This window comes from Prorops nasuta, unplaced genomic scaffold (genome assembly GCF_024137725.1).
Source record: "Prorops nasuta isolate Cenicafe-Biocafe unplaced genomic scaffold, Cenicafe_Pnas_1.2 PNAS00006, whole genome shotgun sequence".
Taxonomy (NCBI): Eukaryota; Metazoa; Arthropoda; class Insecta; order Hymenoptera; family Bethylidae; genus Prorops; species Prorops nasuta.
The window spans coordinates 3895460-3914328 of NW_027116803.1; the positions used below are offsets into that span (position 1 = coordinate 3895460).

At 41.2% G+C, this 18869-nt stretch overlaps 1 protein-coding gene across 2 annotated transcripts in view; it reads right to left on the reverse strand.

Annotated features, from left to right (window-relative positions):
• Positions 1-18869, reverse strand: part of IRSp53 (Insulin receptor substrate 53 kDa) — a 96112-nt gene that overhangs the window by 61698 nt on the left and 15545 nt on the right. For both annotated transcript variants that reach the window (XM_066728655.1, XM_066728654.1), the window contains exon 2: positions 17772-17998. In XM_066728655.1, the coding sequence (XP_066584752.1) occupies positions 17772-17816 (45 nt within the window). In that variant the 5' untranslated portion in view covers positions 17817-17998. The remainder of the gene's footprint in view (positions 1-17771; positions 17999-18869) is intronic.

An 18869-nucleotide genomic window follows, 5' to 3' on the forward strand; every position in this document is an offset into this window, starting at 1 on the left:
GCATAAAGTTGGAGGCTGGAAGAACAAATGCTTCATGATCGTAATAAGAAATTAAAAGTGAAAAATGGAAGAGTCGTGTTTGAGTTTCAAATGGTTGCTCGGTTGATGAGGTTACGATAGTTTAGCGAGCAAGGAACTTTTGCTCTCACAATACTTTAGGTTTGGTGAGAGAATAAAGCTGAGCAATTTCATTTCAACGAACATTAATAATTTGTTGGATGGAAAGCGGAGTTACCGGGCGACGTTTTAAACGCGATCGTTACGCAATGGCAGAGGCCTGTTGGGCGAGCAATGAGAATCTTCGGATTGCCCCGAAGCGAGACTCAATCATGAAAGAACGTGTTCGAGGTGAGCGAACGATAGAGAATCACCTTCCCGCAACGCGATTCCTCCTAAGAGATATATCTCAGCCAGGTCATACGCTCCGAGGTCGTTTTCCATTAACGGAACATAATCCAATTGATTGTTCCACTCCAAATCAAAAGATACACGATTTATCTTTCAGTTCTTAAAGAATAGATGGCCAATAAAACCACTTGAAAATGCATCTAACGAGCTTCATTTTAAGCGGAGACAAACTCGCTCTCTCTTTCTGTGTTCCCCGAAGTTCGGTACTAAATCTTGCAATGGATTGAGATTCCAATCGAATGCTATAGATATATATATATATATATATATAATATAATGAAACAATGAGTATTATGAGCTGAAGTAAAGGATGCTTGTGTTACTGGTAAAGGAGCAAACGGCTGAAATATTTGCTGCCTGTGTATATACGGTCATTGCTTTGCTAGAAAGTTGGCTGCGAAGCTCGTATACGATTTGACTATTTTCATACGAGTAATGTTACACGTGGAGAATTACGCAACGCTGTATACCTTGCAAGAGAGGCGTACAGACCAAAGTGACGCGAACACCTCGCAAACTGTCCGTTCCTTTCCCAAACCGGTTTCTGCATAAAGGATTTCCTGATGACCTCGCAGGACCTCATTTTTAACCGCTCGCTTCATCCAATCGCTGCTCGACTCCCTACGCCCAAATACCAAGCACTCAAATATTGTATAATATATATATATATATATATAGTAAAGGTCGATTCCCGTTCATTAATCATCCGTTCATTCGTAATTCCTTGACGCGATCTTCGCCATTCACGACGATGAATTCCGCCAGTCGTCAAATTAGGGACAATCGCGCAAAACATTTGATGCGAAATTTTCTTGATTAAAAGACTAAAGATATGGGAATGCCTTCAATTTTAAAGGAGAATTCTAAAGAGTGAGAGAGTTATTATTATAACGCCAAATAATAATTCACCTTATCCAAATATTTGCCATCGTGCTTATTAAAGATTGTCCAATAGCTCTTTTCTATCTCCCTTTCTTCTCTGGCTGGAGACAATGCAAACATCGTTATTGCAAGTTCAAATTTCTCTCTTACTTGCATTAATTCACTGCAATTACGTCTCCTTTCTCTCCGACAGTTGGATACCAGTAATTTTCTTGAAAATCGTAACGGGACGGTAAGTAGAATTATCTCGGTACCGGGAAGTCTAATAAAATGGAGACGATAAGATAAAAATGAGTAAAAAGAAGAAAAAGAAGAAGAAGAAGAAAGAGAGAGAGGAAGAAATTGGTAAGAAGAATCATGAGTTCTGTTATTGGCGAGCAGAAGCCGTTGATGTCAAGAGAACTACCATGGTGCGGAACCTGAAGGCTGGAAGGAGATGGAGATGAAGAAGAAGAAGAAGAAGGAGAAGAAGCCAATGAATGTCGACTAACGGTACACGGTGCATGAATTTCGTGCGCGCGCCAAGCAAGTTGGTGTAAATGGCATATCCGATGCGTGTCGATGAATCTACATACCATCCGCGTTCGTGTGGTAGTCAACCCTTCTTTTTCCACTTTGCCCTCTGTTTCTCCATTTCCATCCGTCTCCCTTCTTCAGCACCACCCTCTACGCCTTTCCTCTCCTTTCTATACCCCACCCGAGATGTATCTACCCCAGCATCGACTGATCTAAATTTTAGATTGCCTCGACACAGTGCCAACATTCGATCACAACATGCAAATCCTCCTAAGACTCATTTATTTTAATCAAGTCATCGAGTCATCGCTCCCTTGCAGTATGATGCAATCTATACGACATGGTAAAACTGAAAGAGTTGCGTAAGAACGTTTTATCTGGATATGAAAATTTGAGAGAAATATTTTTATGCATACTGAATAGAGTATATATATATATATATATATATATATAATATGAAAGTAATGCGAGATAATAAAACGTGAAGTATGGTGATTTAAAATGGCTATAGCGACAAGATACTGACAATTTCTTCTCAGTTATACCGCAAAGCGAAGTCTGAAAGAACTTGGAATAACGATTCGACTTGCTTTAGTTTAATGCTTCGTAGAACAATACTTGCATCCTGGTATGAATTCATTCTTCTTCGTAAAACTGCTTCTCCCGCGGCATCTCCACTCGGCCGGAAACGGGTCGTAATCAGAAACGATGCAGAAACAATTTACGATATACCAAGTGCTCTGGAATTCCTTCCTCACATTGAATCGGAGATAAAAGCCCATAAAAGAAAGGATGATTTTTGCTCTGAATAATTTCGCACGATTCTTGCTATTTCATTACCCCCCCCCCCCCCCCCCCCTCGTTCACTTTAGTCCTCTGACCCAAATCATTTCACCTCGTCAACGTTTTATTCCATCTTGGTTTAGCTTCTCTTCACGGTGTCGAGCAAAAGACTCGATTCAGGACCACAGCCTATAGTATATTTAAGAAACTTGAATTAATTTCTGTCCCAGTTTAGATCCTTTCACGTTGTATACTAAATACTGCACTCTTGCTTTCCATTCTGCTCTAGCTCGTATATTCCTATTCATCGTTTCACTCTTGTTTTTTGAATTAAAAGTTACGATGTGCATTGCTTAACTCGACTCTTCTTCTTTTTCTCTTCGCAGTCTTATCTCCGTTCCTCGGAACCAGTGATTTTACACTGGGCAGAGAAATGTGGGTCTCTTGGGCTCGACCTTTTGACCTTGCAGGATCGCAGCCGCTGGCCATGCCTTCCGGGCTCCAACGGGTTCACCTATACCAACAAATTTACTGCCTTTCTAGCCTGTAAAGGGAGAACTATCGAACCATACAATGGACTTTTACCACCGTGAATCGTGATAAACTGCTTTTATCGCAAACTAATGTACAATCGTAGTACAAAAAAAAATAAAACAGCAAGAAATAATAAAATTATTTAGTAATTCCATCTAAAGCAAGCGGTTTGAACCTTTTATCAGAGTGGCTGAATAAATTAAATGTAAACTAGTAAAATCAAAAAAGGTATAATTAGTTAGCGCTTACACCATCTGTGAATAAAATTTAAAGTTATACCATGGTATAAACGTGGTAGTAAAACTGATAAATCTTTGCCATTGGTGCACACATATGAACATATAGCTTGACATAATTTCCTCGGAAGCCAGACTCCTTCCCCTTTGCTTCTCGCTGTTAGTGTGCGACAAATTAGAGACAGTCGCGGCTTTAATGAGTTTTGGTCCTAATTAAGCGGCAGTCTCGAGCGATGTTTAAACGTCAATACGTAAAGTTAACTGAACGGCTCTGCAACTGCTCGCAGTGCAAAGCGTTAGAGTTTTTCGTTTATTAATTTTAAATATCCAAATCTCTCATAAATATGTATATATAAACTCTTAGGAAAATAATGATCAACTTGATTGAAAGCTTCGTTTCATTTTCATTTATAGCTTTCGATTTATCCCTGCAGAGGTTGATCAAATTCTACAAACGCGAATGCTTTACTTTTACCCCGAGGGATCTCCTTTGGCCAACCGAGCGAATGTAAAAAAATCAGAGAAATATTTTCATACTGAAATGGATACACCCGAAGCCAAGTTTTTATCCGATTGCACTGGATAAATTTTCCGAATGTTTTCCGTAGTTATTGACTTCTATCAGCGAGCGCTACTATTCGTGTGTAGAAAAAAGTTGGGGAGTGGGAGTGATGAGTGCTCACCTGAAACGGTCTGAAGGAGAGAAAGAGAGAGGGGGGGGGGGAGGGGGAAAGGTTGGGGGAGACGAATAGAAGTCGATTCACCGTTAGAAACGCCGACGAGTAAAACCGGTCGAATTTTTGGGACCTGCATCGATAATTATCAACGGGACGTTCGTACTTGCTTCAAAATCTTGTTTGTCTCATTTTATAATCCACGCGTATCTCCGCTGTAATCGCGATGAATTACCAAGAAAACTGTAAAGCGTTGATACATTCATAAATATCCAAAGCCTTATTATTATTAAACGCTTCTTTGATTTATAGCGATAGCGATTCCTGAGAGCAGAAACCAAGTGCAAATTTAACATAGCTGAAATAGCGACTAATATACGCCTAATAGGAATACACGCTCGATGCAGTATACTATATATATATTTGATCTACAAACTTCCGCTAATTATCCATTGGTATATGTTTACTGATATACACATTTACTACACTGAAAATGTACGAGAGAACATACAAATTTATAATGAGGTATGCATATTTGGCTTGTTTTGTGAAAAAGGATTCACTGGCGATTAAAATAAACGTTAAACGTAATACAATTGTAATGTTTGCAGGTTAAACTGAAAACAAAAATAAATGTGTGCATAGATATATATATATACACATCTATATAAATTGTTTGATATCCATGCATAGTATCCAAAGTTCCGCAAAAACTTGTTTTTTAGAAATGCTTTTATACGCGGAGAGGATCCCAGCAGTAAAGTTCGACGTACCTATGTGAATATATACGGAGGTATTATGACATACATAATCCATATATGCATGAGAAACTTTCCGCTTGGAATTTGCATCTCGAGGACAATTCGTTGCCTTACTTCGTGCATCCAAGTCAGCCAAACAGCACTTGACTCGGATTAGACACTTTTTTTACCTCACAGTTACCCACCACGAGACAGAGTAAAGTTTTAAACGCCTACAAAAGGAATACATAGAGGATAACAGACAGATAGAAGGGCGAAGAGGAAAAAATAAAACAAGCTAAAGATTATGAGCTAATACTTCGAGAAACTTTGCTGTCCTCCATATAACCGGAAGTCTTCTTCCTTTTCTAACCAAATAAATCCCATTGGCCGAGTGCAGAGCAATTGTCTTCTCAGGCAGATCTTTGGTAATCTTTGGCGAAAATACACGCGATGATACAAAAATATGAAATAAATCCGGCTTATGTACGTCATTTTATCTTCTTTGCGGACAAAAAAGTCGGATATTACGGCAGCTATGAAGGATTTAAATCCCCGAAGAAATCGTGAGAGATCCTTTCAGGAAGAGATCAATGAGGGACTCGGTACTAAAATATGACAAAGGGAGTCCTGGCCAGTGTCGGGAAAGGATCCCTTTAATCGCTGAAAGCTAGTGAGACATTCCGTAATCTCTGCTGCTGGCCAAAGATTTCTTTCGATTTCTTTTCCTAGGGAAACTCTCGGCAACCGGGTATTTCTGCAGCTTCGATTGAATCGAGTGGAAACTTGGCGCAAATCGGATTTGCAAGAAGAAGGGTTCGTCGACCTACACCTGAAAATGGATCACACCGTTGAAACCAAGCTGCACTGAAACCCATGCAGCACCAAACCACACGGGACTTGTGGACTTTTACATTAACGAGTCTCATCCTTAATGACGCGAATACCTATTTAGTATAGCAATGCACACATATATATATATATATATATATATATATATATATACGTACATACTCCACATAGCACGTAAATATGTATATACAGTTTTCGAGGATAAAACAGAAGTAAATAAAAATCAGACGTAATTTATTTCAATTATTTAGCCTGCTATCCAGAGAGGTATACCGTATATATATATAGTTGAAGACTTTTCAGTGAATGGAGAGAAGAGAGCTTCACTGCTGTGCCACAGAATAGAAGCATACACTAATACATTCGTGCAAATCGGAAAAGGAAAGGATCGTGGTAAAGCAAGCATTGAAACGAGCCAGCCCGTTAATTTAAGTCTATACATATAGATCCTCTATATACCTCCGAGCACCGCTGCCTCTATTTTATAGGCGGTCATTGAGCACTCTAAAAATTCCCATGGAAAATTTTTTTCTTGACAAACTTCCACTTGGAAGTTTTCCACCTGCACATCAGACGAGACTTAAATCAATTCTGTCCAATAAATTCGTCAATTGAATGCGCTTAATTTACAGCGAGCCACGAGTGGAACACATATATATATATATTCGGTAACGAATTTAGCAACTCTTTGACATTGCACGGATTAATAATATTCCATGTCTCCTCGCAAATTATTAGTTCCCTTTCTCCCTTTTACCGAGCACTCTCAAGGACTCTTGTAGAAATATATCGGAAAGTTTGAAGAACCAAAGGCTATATAATTATAGAAATCCAACGATCAACTTTTTCATTGAAAAAAATCCATTCGAGTCGTTTCAGCGGAAGCTTTATAGAATGACGCGTTTAATTTGAAATGGTTGAGCAATAAAGAGGAAATGGAAATTACGAATAATGAAATGAAAGCGATCTAAGTAAGTAGAGTTATACGGTGAATTAGCAGGTGGAGGGGGAGGGGGGGGGGGAGTCGAAGGATATGGAACGAGGCGGGTTGTTTGCAATCGTCAATCGTGATTCGGACAGTTGGACAGATTGGCAACGGTGGAGCAGAGGGCACGATGGCAAAATTGCGTAACCCTCCGATGCGAGTAGCCCCGAGCTAGACTCTAGTTGACAGGGGAAAGGGTGAGTGAAACAACCCCGGCATATCCCCTTTACCTCCCGAATCTACCAGACATGCTCCAAAGGCAAAATCGCTCGGACCAGCATCGTCCGTGAAGCTTTAATGTCACAATGGCGCAAAGACACGATAATATCGCCAGTAAAAGTCTGGCATTGTTCGAATGATTACACTAGGCCACATAATCCTTAATTGCATTCAGCGTTCCGGGCTTGTACAGGATCCACGCGATCCTGGATCTATACTAGCTTCCCTCATTGTCTCGACCAACCCTTGTCATCCTATAATCCCTAACACCCTAGCTCACCCCATTATTCTGTACCTATTTTACCCTCGACCTATCCTATATGTAACACACCAAACCCAAAAAATGCTTAACTTGCAATTTTTTAATAATTCTATGAACAAAACTTGCTGATATTCTCGTCAAATCAAATTTTCACTCTTCTAAACGATAATCTTCGCTTTTGTCAATCCGCACTCACGATTCTTTTTCGAAAACTATTTGGTTACATAGGAATAAAGTTTTTGCAAGGAAAACTAATGGAGAAAACTAAAAAAATTTGTTTGTTTGCGGGAATATATACGGGAACCAGATCCAAATGCTTGTCTATCGTCGGTGCAACCGCGGAAATAGAGACACGAGTCAAGTGAAGACACGTGTTTTCCGGAAGCCGCAGCTCTGTATCGTTTTCAAAGAGAGTGAGAGAGAAACGGAGAAACCAGCGTAGAGAAAAAGAGAGAGGGGGGAGGGGTACTCTTCCACGAAGCCTTTACTACACTCGGTGGAAACCCGTTGGTCGAGTAACACACCTGGGACCACCTACGACCTTCTCAAGCCACGGTTGCACAATATGCACCGACACCGCATACCACTACACACACGTATATACATATATATATATATATATATATATATACACGGTACAAACCGTTGATCAAAGAAAAGACCTCACGAACTTACATTTTCCTTCCAACCACTCCCGTGCCAACCGACTCTGCACAAATTCACTTGGACTGAATTTGAAATTGCAGTGTGTTATTTATATTCCCATAAAACGTACTCCTCAATTTGGTAAAAAGAAAATTGTGACTTTGATCGATGAATTATCACCGCGCGGAAGCATATCGAATATTACAATTTTGAATCATCCAAGCTCACAGGTTTCGATGCATACATGCCGCGTACAACAGCCGCGTTTAGAGGCAAAGAGCGCGCAGCTCGCAAAGCGAAAGCAACTTTCTCGCGGCCAACGAGATCCCCATGATGGTTGCTGCATGGACAGCCAGCGACAAAACGTCATTTCGTTTCTATACAACAGTCAACGCTTTTCTAACGGAAAAAAAAAAAACGATCCAACATCTAATTTCTACCGTGCGCGTTTCACGGTTACGGCTGTCCAACGCGTTTACGCGACACACGCATACCGTTGCAGTGATAACGACCAGTTTATTCCTTGGCAAACCAATCTATCCATGTATAACGAACGATAGCTATGAAAAAGTTTCACTCAATTAAGGATTTTTCAGTGGAAATTATTCCCCGTGCACCTTTCGACAGCATCTCGTAATTGTTCGCTTAGATCGATCAATTAACGGTATAAGTTTTAGGCAGAGCAAAAAACAGCGTGCGAACTGGCAGATGCATATAATAATTAATCACCGAAATAAACGTTGAGCGCAAAGTTGCGATTAAATATGGTTCCGTTGGAGCGGTTAATTTTCGCAGAGCGAATCGAACGCTTGCGAAGATTACAATAATTAATTTAAAGTATATTTGACAATTTGGCTGATATATTTATGTTCGCTCGTTTACTCTCTCGGCTATCGAATGCACGTCTGCCACGCTCGCTATTATTCTCCATTAAACTTGAGTGTACCCTCGAAAGATTTCGTTCAACGACCCGTGCCATTTAAAAGCAGATGTCGGCATAAAATTCTTCCCTCTCACTCTTCCTCCTTCCCCCCTCATTCTCTCTCACTCTCTCCCTCTCGACAAAAGCTGAAATCTTCCTAAAGCGAGAAAAGCGTAAAGTTTGGGAAAAACGAGGAGGAGATGCTGCTAACGGAAGCTATGAATCGCGTGCAACTTCCGGCCAGTGGCCTGCTAGGAAAGTTGTAAACTTTCATTTGAACTCGAATCAAGAAAAAGGATGAGATTCTCTGTTTATGAAAGAACGAGTTCTCGGCAAATTGATCCGTGACTCTCACCAAGTGCATCGAGGGAGGATAAAAACGTGCGCAGGAATTCTCGAGCCTGTTTCGACGAGAGAAAACGATTTGCGGTCTAATCGACGAAACCGGTGAACGCTATATGTACAGCTGCTTACACGAGTTTGCTAATTATCGTAAAAATCCTATATCTATATATCTAATATAGTGTGTATCCGAACAATATAACGAGGTTCGGTGCTGAAAAACTCAACTTTCACCTTACGGCGCCACTTTGCAACGCGAGAATACTGCAGTATATATAGTACATGTTTGGTAGATAAAATAGTTAGGGGTCATTGTCCCGATTATCAAAGCTATACGTAATTCGTTTCGAGCGAAAGACACGAGCAGCAATTAGAGATATACCCCGGAAATAATTAAATCCGCGGATCTAGATGTTTGATAATGCAATTTCTGGCATTTCGCTCTATACGTAATTATTAATAGAAAGTGGTAATGAATTTAAACAACCTGTTGCGTGGCTTTAAAGAAGATCATATGTATTCCGCGGATGGCCCGTTTTACCAATTTGATTCATACATGTTTATATACGTAACGCTCTTTTATCCTGCTACATCATCTGTTGTAAAGCCGGAAACATGCAAGTGTATTGCGATCCGATACGCCAGTAGTGTTCCTCGGGGAAATTTTCCACGTTTCACTTTTCTTTTTTTTTTTCATTTTTTTTTTTTAAGTAGCTTTCGCGAGTCATTGTTAATGCTAAGTTGCCATGTGGAAACGGTATAAAGTGGACTTGATTGACGAACGCTACTAGATGAAATTCGACTCTGTGAATTGTACAGATCTTATATATATATTTAGTGTATCTGGACTGGATGCGACGTTATCGACGATTCTCGAGTGTCTATCGAGGGGGAACGGGCAAGGGACGAAAGGGGGCGCTCACTTTTCCACTTAGAAAAGACGCATTCGCCATTGCGAAAAGGGATCGAACAGATCGCAATCACCGAGAAGGATCTTCGAGATTCTTTCCGCACGAGGAAACTAACTTCCACGGCGGGCCCTCAATAAATTTAACTCCGTAACGACGCCAATACGCCAAATTCAGGCACGACAATCTTTTCATTGACCAGAAACTCTGCACGTTTCTCCATTCGCATCTTTTTCCAACTCTGGCCCGATAAGTTCCTCGCGATCCTTGCATTCTAAATAAAACCCACGAAATATCAAACTCGAGCATTTTCCGCTAACCGCCGCTGAAATTCCAACGATGTCTCGATTTCTCGAATGAAATTTAAATATCGGCAAAAATTTGCGAGGTATATAACCAAAGTTCATACCGGCACTTACCGTACTTTAACAATGGAGAAACTTTCCTTTAATCAGGATTAAATAAGTTTGTTTAAATTTGTGTATTGGAACTTCCTGATTTGAATTTTAATGCGGGAGATCTCGAAAATTGCCAGTCGTGCGGAATAATTTTTGCTCGAACGAACCAACAAGAAAAAAAGCATAGTATCAGGAAGATAAAAGCGTGGTTAAGTTGATAAAAATCGTCGTTTAATTTTAGCTTTTCGCGCGAGTATAGCAAAGAGCTTTGAGAGTTTGTTGGGCAGGGGGAAGGGGGTGGGGGGAATTCGTGCAGGGACTCATTTCGAAGCGCGAGCGTAAAGATAAGACTGGAATTTGTTAGACTTTGTTGGGGTAAACCGAGTTTTAGTTTGCCCGTGTGTGCGTGTATAATAGAGGGAGGGGGGGAGGGGGAATTACATTGAACACAATTCTTAATCCTTCGCAGTCTGATCGTTGGAGACGTCGTCCGTGGATTTAGCGGCGTTCCTAGTTGGCGAGAAAGTGCAGCAGCCTTTCCATAGCGTAGCAGCAGAGAGAAAAACAAGCCTTAAAAGATGTCGAAGGTCGAACGAGGAAATGGAGATTCCGTGCACCGCACCCAGGTCGAGATGGCCGTTCATAAATATTCATACGGAATTCCTGAAGCCAGGAAAACATGATTCCACTCGACGAAGGCCGCGCGTGTACCTCCCAACCCGTTCGTCCGGCTACACTTGCCCGCCAATTTTGTCAACGCGAATGCAAAAAGACCAGTGAAAAAACTTGACCACTTCAGCAGTCACATTCGACTAATAACCGCTGGAAAGCCGACAAAATTGCGAATATCCGATTAGATCGACGAGAAGAGAAGAAAAAATCATCGAGGCTTTTATATTGAAAGAAAAAAAAAGTAAATAAATTAAAATGTTTCAAGGTTCGAGTATATCGCTGGTGTAGGAGAGGCTATACGAGGAGTGAACCGACCACGCGCAGTTCTCGGTTCAATTATCCTCGTCCCGGTTATGATACTGGAAACTTGCAATTTTGCGAATGATGAGGAATCTCCGCTCATCCGCTGTGGACGATCGTAAAAGTCATCACGCCGCTATCTCTGATTCGACGGAAGGCTACACCGACACGTTTATAAATAATCGCATATTACACGCGTGCAACGCGAATCCTCCATTAAACTCTCATAAATGCTCTTATACGGTCTTCATATTTTTTGTCAATTCGGTCAAACCGTTACCCCGAGCATTCCTACGGATATAGTGTGCGTGTGTGTGTGCTGTAGCTTTTCTCTCCACCAGTAATTCCTCTGGTCTGTGTGCAGCAAAACGACCAAGGTCGCTCACAGTTGGAAGATAATCGCGCACGAATTCCGCACTCCTATTGATTTTTTAAATCGGCTAATTCGAAGATCTTCCGAATGAACGAACTGAACGATCGAAGGGAAAATTGCAGGAACGTGATAAATATGCTTAAAAGGCCCATCGCAGGATTTCGTGCAGGGCGCGCGCGGACGCAACGGTCACTCGACGAGCTTTTCCCTTGCCAATTTGGGCCATTGTATGCGAAATCTGCGTGGAATTTCATTCTTTCGCAAGGAGGTGAGCTTATAATTGGCGATGGTCCAAAGTCTGGAAGCGCCTTTCCAGCTTGCTAGGCGAAACAATTCGACAGGATACGATGCAATTTGCAAAAACCGTTAAGGCAAAAGATCCTGAAGAGAACTGCGGATGCTGCCGTTTCGACCATTTTATGCTATCACGTAAAATGTTCAGCGCAGATATCGCTGAGTACCCTTTTTTCAAATACTTCGGGGATATTCAATCGAGCCTTCGTTCTACTTTTTACGTATTAAATTTCTCAATACCCTTTCGATGTTTGGTAAATTTTCAACGAAAAATCCCTCTTTCTAGCTCTAGCCAATCAAAATATTCTCTTACTTTACAAGATGGGAGATGGAAGAGAGCGGGCTTACTGCATTTATCAACTAATAAAATATCCCATTTCGAGTTCCAATTGAAAGTATAGTCACCGATTCGCCTATAACAGGTACCTATATACACTGTGAGTTGTCGAAGTTTCGGATTTCTCTATGGCTTGTTCTCTTTCGTCGCTTTGACAGAGACACTGCTCAAATTCTGATTCGATCGATAATTCAATATGCGCGAGCATTGATTCATCAGAAGCCCTCGTGTTCCGCCAATATTTTCCATCGAGAGATTATTTTTGAGCGTCATCTCTGCTATTATTATTATTATCAGATATATATGCAGTCAGTGAAAGCGGAGCAAAATCAATTAAAATATATTCTCCTTTGATACGAAAGTATGTCGGCTTATTAGAGGCAATAATTAGCTTCCTTAACTCTGACAGTTTCGTTTTTCTACGCGATATCGACTCATTAGGCGACTGTTGACACGAAACCGGAATCAGAACTAGACACGGATTAATGGAGAACTTTTATTATTCGACAGAATTACCGATATCCATCCATTTTGGGATACCGAATAATTGACGAAACTCGATATTTTATGAAAATAGCGCTGAGGTTAATAGCGTGTCTCAAAATAAACTCTATATATGCAAATAAACTAGCTTGAAACAAGCAAATATATTGTGATTTATTTATGCTTGTGTGCGCGAGTGCGACGATGCAATAAGAGATAAGATGAGTAGGAAAATTATGAGAAAGCGACGAATATTTAGATGGAGTGAGAAACAGAGAGGGAGAGGGAAAGGGAGTAGAAAAGGTGAGCTTGAAAAAAGTGGGAAAACCGAGACGATAAAATTTGAAAGAGGGGAACCACTTAATGCGAGCGTTCTCCCCGATGAGATACAAGCTTATTCCAGTAGGAAATAATGCGAGGGTGGTTTTCGCTCGGCAAATGGCGCCGTGCCATATTGCGACATGCTAATGAATTTTTTTCCGAGGAAATCGGGTAGCGAAAAAATTAATTTATCATCGGAAGAAGGAAATGGGTATAAGCCTCGTGAAAATCGCTTTTCAGCCCAAGCGATGAAAAGAGGGGGGGGGGGGGGAGGGGGTATTAAAAATGGAGGCCCGTTAAGGGAGGTTGTTCGGGACGGTTGGGACTGCGACAAGTGGACGTAATGAACGTTCTAATGAACATGCACAATGAGTACAACCTCATTAAAGCGCGTGTTAGCCCAACCGAGTCACGCTCCTTGTGGCTTCACCGTTCCAAACACCAATTTTAACGATTACCAAGGGCAAGGCAAAAGCTCATCCTCCTCCGCACCACTCCGCAGCCTTGGCTTATGGAATTAGCTGCTGCATCATTGATGCTCCACCACGCCAGACAAAAAATACATTTATCTTCTTTACACGAAAACTTGCTGAAAATCCGCATCGTATTGCCTATGAATATTGCAGCTGGCAAATAGCTGTTGCTACACACACCTGAACACAATTCCATTCCCCTCACGCTTGCTAGAAATTCATTTGGAAACCTAGTGGTGAGGATAGGTAGAGTGTAAGAGGAGGGGGGGGGGGGGAGTATTGGCAGGTGACTTTTTTGTAGCAATTTTCTTACACCCCTGGTCATATTAAAGTTGTAGTAGGCGAAATGTGTGTAGTGGTGGGTTTCGTCAAGTGGCAGAGTTGAATTTGGTTAAAGTAGGGCTGGGGGGAGTGGAAGACGAAAAAGCGCGTCGGAGAAAAATATGCCTGGCAGCTTCTAAATTTCGTGGAGATGACGAAGCAGTTGGAAATAACGAGGTAACTACAGGTTAAGGCCGTTATCGCGTGACGAAGTTTATGGGCTCCCGTTGACAAGCGAGCCCCATGGCGCGAGTATATCACGAGCCAAGCAGTTATGTTTCATCGGGCATATTTGACTGCGGATACATCGGCCAGCCAAAGAGGGTAGCTACTGGGTATTAATTAGTTTCCGATCCATACCAGGTCAACCCTTAACGCCCTTCATTAATCCTAACCCATAATCCTCGTAATGCCCCATGACAAAATTTCACTATTCCGCAGTAACGTTTACGATGTGACATTTTTAATAAACCATTTCGTAAATCTCGCTGCAAATGCTTTTGTAAAAGCTCTCCCTCCATTCACCGACTATATCGTAATAAGCGCTCGAAAAGATTTACTCGAGAATATTATTTATCATCGATCAGTCGCATTTTGTCTATTAACTTCGCCAAAAGTCACGTGACTTTTCTACTCTGGTGTAAAAAATGAAAAAGTGCTGCAAAAGCAAATCCACGAAATTGAGAGATTAGCCGGGATTACGCGTAGACCAGTTACCCACACAAGTAGCTGGGAGCGCTATACCGTCATTAGCCGGCCGTTTAATTTTCACGCGAAATACGGTAGCATCCCGGAGAACCGATTTGTACCCTTTATTTCGCCAGGGTATCGATCGTCGGCGTGCGGGGGCCTCGAAATTCGTTGCCCGCCAGCTAACATAAGCTTTATCTAGCGACAACACTAATCATTTTAATAGCCACTACAATTCACTCGACCCTTTTCCCCTCCGATCGAACTCTACTCAAAAATATCTCACCCATTTTCCAACTTCATTATGATCGTTAACCCCACAATTTGTCTTTCCAATTTATAACTCGCACCACCGACGCATTGAATAATTTATGAATCTTGATAATTGGCCGTTGCAGTTCATTTTATTTAAAAACAGCTGCGACATACGCTTTGGTCAATTAGCAAAGATTTGTAATTCCCATGCGGCACAGGCTTATTGCCACGCAGCAAATAATGACAATTTCCAAAAAATAAATCACTCTTTTATAGATTAATATGTCAATACCATCTATAGAGAGTTTTTTAAAGCGTTTTTTACACGAGGAGTTTCACAAGTGGAGCGATCGTGAAAGCTTGCATATCTCGATATAGTTGCCGGTGTAATGGGCTACGGAGAATTATTATTACAGATAATACCGCATTGACCTGGCATCAGAATTCTTCGGCTACAATCGGAATAGACCAGACCGATACACGAGCCAAGTTGTAACAGTGATCATTACCGCTCATGCTCGTAAGTTGCAGCGATAGAACGCCACGGTAAAAGATACGGGAATTTATGCTGGTTAATAATATAAGCTATTTTAATAACTCTTTTACAAATACCCTATAAAATTTGCTTTGCTATATATATGTTTGTATCAAAATGTGGGCAAAATACGGTACTTATGAAAGAAAAAAAAAGCAATTATACATTGTAAGGAAAATACGGTAATGAGTCAATATACTGGGTGTTTTTTTTTTAAGGCATAAGTAACATTTAATTATAGCGCTTGAAACTTGGTATTATACAGGGTGTAACACTCGAAACGTCACAGAACACGGATGTAAAAAGACACTTATCTTCGTAACCATAAAAGATATTGCAATTTTGCTTGTGATCTTTTCGAAACCTCTTACCTATTAAATTCAAAGAACTCTTAGGCAAACTTTTCATATCTTTAATACAGTTACGAAGATAATGTACGTATAAACGTTTTCTTACGTGCTTACTTTCAAACGTTTAAATGAAATATCCTATATATCATATCACGATCAATAAAATCTTCAAGCATTGATTCTCCATGACACTTTTAATTTAACACTAAACGTATAAAAGATATTTTATACACGTGTGTCTACGTTTAAAAGTATAATTTGACCACAAACTGGTATTACAGCTTTGGTATTAATAACTTTGTTCATTTAACATTTAATTTTTTTCCAACTAATCTCGTCCACTAGGTTAAACACTAAATTAAACTTGGTATGATAATACCAAGAGCTATATATATGGCCAAATGACACGAGATATTCCAGCATCAGAGAAACACTGTGTATAGCTGTAAGAGGAGAAGGATCCTACCTAAAGCTCGATCGACTTTTATTCGGTGAATTTCGGGGAAATTTCCTTTGACGAAATATCGAGTGTTCGTGGAAAAATAGCTGAGCATCCTCGCTCGTTATGCAATGCAAGAGAGATATATTCAATATATATATATATATATATGTACAGGGGCGTTAAGCTGGCATCGAAAGTTTCTCAAAAGAGATACAAGCAAAGGCAGAATTGCGAGTGAAAAGGAAAGAGAGAGAAAGAGAGAGAGAGAGAGATAGGAAAAGTAGGAGAGAAGCCAAGTTGCAACAACGATCATTATTATGGCAGTACATCTCTTCGATAGAGACGCCGCACCGGCTGGCTTTTCCATGGAAGTACCTGTCGTTAGCCCATCCCGCATAACAGGCTGTGTCCCGAGGGATAATAGCTCCGGTTCTAGCCAACACGACTACGAAATTTGAAGGAAAGCTCGACTGCCGAACGACTAACGATATTACTCCAAGCCTAATCATTTTCACCCTCGCGCGCCCCGCTCTAGACAGATAATTTTCCGAGGCGACACCTAATTATCGGGGAAATTCTGTGGCTCTACCGTATATACACAACACTGGCGCGCAGCCGAGAGTCTAGTCTTCGCTGTGTGCAAGAGCGCACCTCAGCCATGTGTAAACGCGTTAGTTAAGTGCCTGAAGGTACATTCGACAGTGTCTATGCTGCACACTGATTAGATGCTTTAAACCAAAATCATTTACGTAGGCAATTTGGCTAAGCTATACAGGTTATGGAAATCAAACTGAAACTCGTGTCAGTCATCAGTGGCACACGAGACACTTTCGGTACAGATATAGGACTTTGAAGGAAAAATATGATGGGCGATGAAAAGAAAAGTGGGAGGCTTGAATGAACCCTGATTCAGGTCACGTTTCACCTGTGATGCTAAGCATCCATGCACGTCTCTCTCTCTCTCTCTCGCTTGCTCGCTCTCTCAATAACTAACTGTCAGCACCGAATAACGGTTCATGTATAGATATATATATATATATCTATACGGAACGTCAGGAAATGGGTCTAACAACGAAGCAGCGTAATTTCACTTTAACGAAGAAGCCATATACCGCGCGCGACTCGTATAAATCAGATCCCGCGTTTGTCTTTCCCACGAGCGTTTATCACGCAAACTGAGCGGCAGGTGGCGAATGCGCACAGAGACCACGTCAGTTTTCATTATGTTGGAACCAGAAGGCAATGGCTGTGCAGACGCACGAGTGAAAATCACGCGTGCCGGCCACTCGCAAGTGGCAGTTTAAATTTCCCGCACCATCGAGCGGCACGAGAGCCTAAATTAGATCCCACTTCCGGTACACGCATTGCGGTAGGGTGATCCACCAATTGACACGCGCAAAATCCTCCAGAGAGGAAGGAAAAAGTTTATTGAAATTGCTACAGCGATCGGGATACTCCCACACGATTTATGGCGATCGAATTACACGTCGATCAATCCTACGTTGATTCGAGTTCTGAAAATTATCCGGATATCGTACGTTATTTCGAGGTTGGGGATGCGCGTAATTATAATTATTATAGTGGTGGGGAGTCTGATTGGTCGAGCTGTATCGTCTCACCTTGTATATCTCGTCGACGAGCTTGGTAAGTTCCTCGGTCTCCATGATGATGTCCTCCCTTCGATGTCTGCTGATAACTCCACTTTTGTCGGTTTCACGAGATGCTCATATTTTTCCCTCTGCCCTCCAAGACCGGATCTCACGCAGTCGCTCTACTTTCGCAAAGTCGACCACTTGCGATCGGAAGCACCGAGTGTCTTTCGCAGCCTCTCTCACTTGTCCTTGATCTGAAAGCATCGGTACATACTTGGTTCATTATATATATCGTTTTCGATACAAGCCTCCAAACACATTCCTCGCACATCCACGTTTCTCTACCTCCAAGCTGTGATATATAAAAGAAAATTGTAAAAGAGAATCGTCGACTCAAAAATCCCCGCTAAACGCATAAACTACCGCGCTAAAAAAATGTACGTAAAATTAATATTCAACGTAAATCCAACGCAGCCGCAATATTTCGCTCTTATAAAAGGTATAAAAGCTTCTTTAATTAATAAGTAAAAAAACCATTGTAACGATCTTGGTGGAGAAAGTACATATATACCATAATGCGTGGCATAAAGCAGCAAAGAGCAACAATTTACAGGAATTATCGCCACGACAGTAGCAAACACTGCATTATAACTCAGGCTAATCGCCATACTTAGAATGAAAATTTGCGTGGAATCTCGGAGGCTCCGACATTTTTATGGGAATTGTAGCGCATTAAAACATCCGCCGTTATAACGTCAAGCAGTAATGGTTTCTATTTAGGAAGTTAATGAAAAGCAGCACGATGCACAAAACGCGTAGTTTCACTCTGCGCGCGCAAAAGCGTCGAAAAGTTATTGAAAAACTTTGTACATCCAGCATTATATAGAAGGATCGGTTGGCTGAAATGCCAAGAGTCGTTGTACCTTAACGGCATTCTTGCTCGATCATTGATCGATTCTTATGCAAAATTCCTATCCCCTCGAATTACACGGGAAAGTGGGTTACGAATAGCGTCGTTTTACGGGAAAAACTCGTCACACGGTGATAAATAGCAATAAATTGGACGAGTATCGTCGCTCATTAGGGAATTCGCAGAGTTTCGTACATTAGTCATGAAGTGGAAGA